Source organism: Bufo bufo, chromosome 8, assembly GCF_905171765.1.
Source record: "Bufo bufo chromosome 8, aBufBuf1.1, whole genome shotgun sequence".
Classification (NCBI taxonomy): Eukaryota; Metazoa; Chordata; class Amphibia; order Anura; family Bufonidae; genus Bufo; species Bufo bufo.
In genome coordinates, this window is record NC_053396.1 from 11,277,629 (window position 1) to 11,285,185 (window position 7,557).

At 44.4% G+C, this 7,557-nt stretch overlaps 1 protein-coding gene across 1 annotated transcript; it reads left to right on the top strand.

Annotated features, from left to right (window-relative positions):
• Positions 1-796: 796 nt before the first annotated feature.
• LOC121009240 lies at positions 797-7,257 on the top strand. Its single transcript, XM_040442226.1, has 3 exons — positions 797-968; positions 3,575-4,176; positions 4,944-7,257. The coding sequence occupies exons 1-3, from the start codon at positions 798-800 to the stop codon at positions 5,236-5,238; spliced, it is 1,068 nt and encodes a 355-aa protein (XP_040298160.1). The 5' UTR covers position 797; the 3' UTR covers positions 5,239-7,257.
• Positions 7,258-7,557: the final 300 nt, after the last annotated feature.

Here is a 7,557-nt window from a genome sequence, read left to right on the forward strand (position 1 = left end):
GGAGGTGAGAGGTCTGATCTCTGTATATTAGGAGGAGGTGAGAGGTCTGATCTCTGTATATTATGAGGTGAGAGGTCTGATCTCTGTATATTATGAGGTGAGAGGTCTGATCTCTGTATATTAGGAGGAGGTGAGAGGTCTGATCTCTGTATATTAGGAGGCGAGAGGTCTGATCTCTGTATATTAGGAGGAGGTGAGAGGTCTGGTCTCTGTATATTAGGAGGAGGTGAGAGGTCTGGTCTCTGTATATTAGGAGGTGAGAGGTCTGATCTCTGTATATTAGGAGGAGGTGAGAGGTCTGATCTCTGTATATTAGGAGGAGGTGAGAGGTCTGATCTCTGTATATTAGGAGGAGATGAGAGGTCTGATCTCTGTATATTAGGAGGTGAGAGGTCTGATCTCTGTATATTAGGAGGAGGTGAGAGGTCTGATCTCTGTATATTAGGAGGTGAGAGGTCTGATCTCTGTATATTAGGAGGTGAGAGGTCTGATCTCTGTATATTAGGAGGTGAGAGGTCTGATCTCTGTATATTAGGAGGAGGTGAGAGGTCTGATCTCTGTATATTAGGAGGTGAGAGGTCGGATCTCTGTATATTAGGAGGAGGTGAGAGGTCGGATCTCTGTATATTAGGTGTGCGCTCCTCCTCACTTTGCACATTATCTCTCTCATGTCTCTGTATTAGGAGCAGGTGTACACTTTGTGTCAGTGCTGTGTATAAGGAGCGGGTAGTCTGGTTGCGCACTCCACGGCGGCTGCGTACCCCCCCTCCCCTCCCTGGATGCTGTGACAATGCAGCATGGGGGTGGTGCCGTCTCCCTCCTCCCGTTTTCTCTCTCAGATCCCGGCCTCTCCATCCAGCAGTAACAGCATTCTCATATCAGGGCAGCGTCTTTCTGTCAGGATGGGCCCCTGGATCCTGTTGGTGGCTGTCACTGTCTGTCTGTCTGTCCCAAGCGCTCTCAGTAAGGTCAGTGTCTCTTTTTATCTGGTCTTGTGTCTCCTAGCTCTCTGTCCACCGTCGTTCCTGCTCATCCTTCATCTCTTCTCCTCTGTTCCCAGAAGCATCCTTACCCCCTCCCATCCTCCACCCGACCCTCATCTTCCTCCTATCCATCTGCATTTGTCTTCGTCGTCGCTTCCCCAATTCCCCGTGCGTCACCGATTTATTCTTCTCATGTTTTTCTCCTGAGTTCGAGGAGTTAAGTTATCCGTCATCATCTGATGGTCGTCATGTCTTATGGTCTCCAGGAGACCATAGACAAGGTGTACCTCCCTCCCTCTTGGATGATCTGAACCATAAGATCTTCTGGTGGTGAGAACATCCTTATGGCACATCTGCGGTTTTCGATGTATCCGTGAGCCTCCAGGTCTCCGTCGCCATCCTCATCATGCTGAGACGTGGCCACCTCCATGATCCTCTGCTGTACAGATATCATCTAATAAGCCCCCTTCATGTGATTAGGAGACCCTGCCATATGACTCAGCCCTGCTGTGTAGCCTGGCGTCTGTAGATAGACTTTAATGTCCTCGGAGCGCGTACAGCGCCGGGTTACCTCATTATCAGTAATGACATTCTCTCCCGGGGCCGCTGCGATATTAGTCACAGATACAGATATGCCAAGGATTAGTGGGTGATTTGTGCTAATTACAGGATGCTGCCAATAACAGGACTGGTGATAGGCCAGAACCTGCAAATATAGTATAATACCGTACTGCGTACAGGTCGGTGTATAATGCAGTAGGTCAGTGCAGATTATACCGTATTGGTCTATGTAGAGTGACCAGATGAAACTTTGTGTAGGAGCCTGAGAAAAATCTGTTGTTGTCTAGTGCTTTACTGTTCCTAAATAATACCGCCATACAGTACTTACATAATAGTGCCTTAAAGTGTATAGTGCAGAAATAATAGAGCCTAAATAATATAACCATACAGTACTCACATAATAGTGTGACAAATAATATCACCATATAGTACTTATATAATAGCGCCTTACAGTGTATAGTGCAGAAATAATAGAGCCTGAATAATATCACCATATAGTACTTACATAATAGCACCTTACAGTGTATAATACACAAATAATAGAGCCTGAATAATATCACCATACAGTACTTACATAACAATGCCTTACAGTATATTGGAGCCATAATATCACCATATAGTACTTATATAATAGCGCCTTACAGTGTATAGTGCACAAATAATATCACCATATAGTACTTACATAATAGCGCCTTACAGTATGATGGAGCCTAAATAATATCACCATATAGTATAATATATTAGTGCCTTACAGTGTATAGTGCACAAATCATAGAGCCTAATTAACATCACCATATAGTACTTATATAATAGCGCCTTACAGTGTATAATACATAAATAATAAAGCCTGAATAATATCACCATACAGTACTTATATAATAGCACCTTACCGTGTATAATACACAAATAATAGAGACTGAATAATATCACCATATGGTACTTACATAATAGTGTCTTACAGTGTTCATATAATAGTGTTATATAGTTCAAAAAGTATGGAGCCTAAATGATATCACCAAACTGTGCTTACATAATAGTGCCTTACAATGTCAATATAATAGCGTTCTATATAATTCCTAAATAATATCATACGGTACTTACATAATAGTGCCTTACAGCGTTCATATAATGTTGTTATATATTGTAGAAATAATACCACCACATAAAGCCTAAATGATGCTACTTACATAATAGTGCCATACCATATCCACATAGTTGTATTACGTAGTGCAAAAATAATGTCACTGCATAGAGGCTAAATGATACCGCCACACAGTGGTTACATAATAGTGCCCTATATGTTATAGAGCCCAGAAATAATACCATTACGTACAGCCTAAATAATTCCAGCGTACAGTGCTTAAATAATAGTGCTATATAGTGTCCACAAAAATACCACCTAGTACACACATAACACTGCCATATAGTATCATACAGTGTCTATATTAGTACCATGTAGTGTCTAAATTATACTAATATATACTAAGTGCCAATTATCACCAGACACCGTGCTTACCTGAGTGTTATACCGTGTCCACATTAGTACCATATAGTGCCTGAATTATACCGCCATGTAGTGTCCAAATAATACCACCATAAAGTAATATCACAGTACTATATGTTCATTTCACATTGAGCAACTCGGGCAGGTAATGGAGGGTCAGGACAGGGTGGTGGAGACCCTTGAGTGGGAGTCATCTGGACAGGAGACCTACCCTTTGCCAATGGTGAAGTTGTTCGCATATAAGGCAAGCTCCTGAGGGTGCCCATCGTGAGAGGCCATCTTCATTTGGCTAAGGGTCCCTCTCTCCTTAGTGCATGGTCTAGGGATGATTTATTGTCCATTTCTTCTTCGGACCAGTAACCTGAGGCCTGTTTTCCGTCAGTATCTCATAATTGTTATAATGCCCTTGGATGCTGAAGGCTAAAGAGATTTCTATTGATTCTAAGATGGAATATCTGAGGGCCTGGTAGACAGAGAAATCCACTTACAGCTCTCTCCTTTATTACTCTTCTGCTTCCACCTCCAGCCTCTGGGTGTGTTGACCCATGATGACCTTGGAGCTGCTCGAAGGGTCAGAAGAAGCCTACCTTATGATGCCGACATGATGTCCTACATGCCCTCAGAACCTGTCCGTAACAAGCCTTCATACTCTGACCTAATTCAAGCAATGCTTGCTAGATTGCCTGCCTACACTAAAGAAGAAAATCTTGGCCGTGCTTTGGTGAGGATGGGTAACCCTCAAAGAATTGAACCTACTCGCGATAGTCCATCTCTCCAACAGCTGGTAGAAGAAGGCCAGAGAAGAGATAAGGAGACCATGTATCGGGCAATACTTATGCACTTGTGGAACCAATTCAACCAGGGTAAGCCGTATGTTGACCAAATTGAGGGTTTTCCAGGTCCTGTCCCATCAGACATATCAGACTACCAGAGACCGTACCAAGAGTACGAGGATACAGGGGTGATGGTGGTGCCCAGCCTAACGAGACCCCATATCTCACAAAACCAGCTGGCGCAAGCATTGCAAAGTCATTACAGGCAGAATCGGGCCTTCGAAGGCCCTGCTTTACACCTTCAGCCAGAGGAGACCAACGAGGATGGATATCCCATGGACGAGGAGATGTTAAGGTAGGAGAAAATATACAAAACACCAGTACTATATGACTGGTAGTCACGGGCAAGGCCAGGGGTGGAATGACAGTGCCTTGGGATACCAGAATGAAACTGATGATGTCACTAAATGGGGCGGTGACGTCACTTAAAAGCTGTCAATGGAGAGCAATATAAGCCAGGCCTCGTGGAAAGTTCAGGCGGGACGGAAGGTGGGTCCTCTCAGCAGGCCATAGCATGCATGTTATTTCAAAATTAGATAAGCGTGTAGCATACGCATCAGGCACCGCTAATCTCAGGGAACAGAAGGATCAGATATGAAAAATGTCAATATGTTCCTATTGATCTCTGTAGCAACGCGCACAATTGTGAGGTGAGAAACGAAGTAGATGCCCATGACTAATAGCCTGATAGACACGAGTTAAAGGAGGCAAAGGTTTCTTTATAAAAATTGCTACATATTATAAAATTAATATTTAAGAGATTTTTGATTGCGGGCAGTGAGTTCTGTTTTGCTATTTTAAATCTTATTGCAGTTCACAGCTGCATTTGTAATTTGCAGTACCACTTTTCACCACAATCGGCTGTGAATATTTCCACATAGATATCAATGCAACAGCGCCCCCAGCTCTGTAAATCTGTGACATGTCCACGCATCTCATTCTATTTGTGAGGGCAGGGGCAACTTTTAAAGAGAGGGACATTAGAGCCAGATAGCAGAGTCCCCCAGCAGCGCAGAATATTTATGCATTGATTATGTCATATTAAGTCCAATGCCTTTTTAGGTACCTTGTAACTCGCGTCCTTTCTGAGATGAATGACGCCGAAGTGTCTCAGCGCCTGGCGGCAAGTCCCCCCCGACGCATGCGACGCTCGTTAGAAGACGACCATGATGAAGACCCCCCTGCCAACCTGCTGCGTGTCAAACGTCTGGACATTGATAACGTGGTCCCCGACTACAACTCCAATGGGCTGCTCCATAGAAAGCGGATGGACGGCGACCTCGATGTTCAGAGCCGACCCCAACACTTTGCCGATCAAAGGGTCACAGAGCAACTGCTGAAGTATTTCCCTGAGTAACTGTCCACATAACCGTCCACGTCATGCTCATACAACACGTAGCTTCCTCATGTGACACCACACACATACCTGTATCTGTCCATCCGGCCATGTGAAACCTGTCGGTCGGACGCTGTGACCTTCTCCCATGATGGTTTCGAAAGTTTTAGTATGTGTACGCCCAGCATCACCTTACTATACGCCAAATTTTGGGGGCATAATAATACTGTCAATATCCGAAAATCCAATTGGCCAGTTGATGACGTGTTGGCCAACGTCCTTCACAAATCCCTTGCCAATATGGCCGACTCCAGGTGCCTTCCAGGAGGTCACCCTTGCCCCACCTGATGACCACCATGGGGTCACAGCCTGTCCACTGTACAGTACTGCACCTGTCAACCACACAGCAGAGACCGTGCCGAATGTATGACCCCTTCCCCCGTCCAATAAAGACAGCATAGATACTTGTCACCCTCGTGTGGGCCATCTATCCCGCACGACCACCACAGTGGCGGATGTGTGAGCCACCACCTTGAATCTGTGTGAACAAGAGAAAACCCCCACCATATTCGTATTCAATGTCAGGTCATTTCCATTTGGTCCTAACCAAAACCCAATGAGGATGGATAGACCACATGCTCAAGAAACCTATGCTGTCTTAAAGGACATCTCCACTTTAGAAGTTCTGTCCATAAAATATTGCCTGTGGGAGCCTTTTGAACATAGAGTAGGGCGACGGTAGGAAATTTAAAAGGGGTTGTCTAGTAACTAGTGGAGATCCAGAAGCTGGGACAAAAGGGAAAGAGACACTGGGCAAAAGAATGTGGCCTCACAAGGATCAGGGGACCTGGTCATAGACATCAGATTTCTGTTGATGGATCCACCAAAGATCTGATGTCTATAAAGACTGAACAGACAGATAAGCTGCACCATATCTGTTGCTGGTAGCATTCTTACTTTCCTGGACGCCCTACGGCAGCACAGTCACAAATGGGTTAATCAATTAATCAGTCACCATGGACTCTATAAAGCGGAGCAGGAGGAAAGAGCCGGAGTATTTTATTTCGCTCTAGGTCACTTCTTTGTAGGTCCCATTCGTGTTTGTGCTGCCATAGGACGTCCAGGAAAATCAAAATTTATTTACCTGAAATTTTCATTTCCTGTAGTCCGCAGGCGGCCCAACTTTCCCTCCCTTTAATAAGTTTAATATTGCTTTATAAAAATACACCGGCTCAGCTTTACAGGGTCTATGGTGATTGATTGATCTGTCTCTATCTAGTTGTACCTAGGAAGGGGGGGGGGGGGTTCAACCCATCCGTGACCATGCTGCCTATGGACTATAGGAAATGAAAATTTCAGGTAAATACATTTTTTGTTATTCCAAGCGTGGGAATATCTAATAATGCAATCCCCTAACGTTTTATGGAAAGTTTCAAGAAGTGGAGTTGCCCTTTAAATTGACGAGTGTTACATCCAATCACCTTTTCTGTTCCAGAGAAGAAGAATGTAAGAAACCAATGAGATTTTTGCACCTTAACATAATAACTGACGCATATCAAAACCTAATTCAATCTCCCAAAAGCTGCTAGGGGGGTTTTTAGTACCCGCCACACACATATTTGTCCTTATAGTACCAGCATAACATGGGCCTTATGTATCAAAACCACTTCTAGGGAAGTTTTGTCCCTTGGTGTCCATAGGAACCAATCAGAACTCAACTTTCATGTTGCAAACTGCACTGAAGAAATGAAACAAGGACTCTGATTAGTCGCTGTGGATAACATGGACCCTTGTGATACATGAGGCTTCGGGGATGCTCTGCCTCCCATTTACACAGCACCGGTCCATATCCTACCTATACATATATGATCCCGCCGTGTCCCCGTCCATTGTCGCCTTGCTCTCTGTCCTGATTTTTAATGTGCGTTATTTTTCTATCCTCGCTTGTTGCATAGATGTGCACTGAACAGTAAAGAGATGTCACTTATTGTATATTGCTCTGCAGGTAAATAAAATGGTGTATACATGTCTGGCCCTTCATCCCTTGTGACTGTATTAAACATGTTTATATCATGCTCCATACATCGGGGGGGGGGGGGGGGGGGGGGGGGGGGGGATTCTATAAGCAGTGCTCCGCTCATTTATATAGGGCACCCCCCCCTCCCAAGTAAATCACAAGTAGTGCATATGACCCCCTTCATAAAACCCCAAAATGAATACAGATCAGCTAAGAAAATACTAGACCCCAGACTAGACACCCTAACAAACTTAGACCCAGGCTAGGTCTCCTATATACAGACCCCAGACCATACCCATAAACGGATACAGAATCCAAACTAA

Coding starts and splice junctions, on each gene's coding strand:
- LOC121009240 (XM_040442226.1), top strand. CDS start 798: ATGGGGGTGGTGCCGTCTCCCTCCTCCCGTTTTCTCTCTCAGATCCCG. Junction 969..3,574: donor TCCCAAGCGCTCTCAGTAAG/GTCAGTGTCTCT, acceptor TTCCACCTCCAG/CCTCTGGGTGTGTTGACCCA. Junction 4,177..4,943: donor ATGGACGAGGAGATGTTAAG/GTAGGAGAAAAT, acceptor ATGCCTTTTTAG/GTACCTTGTAACTCGCGTCC.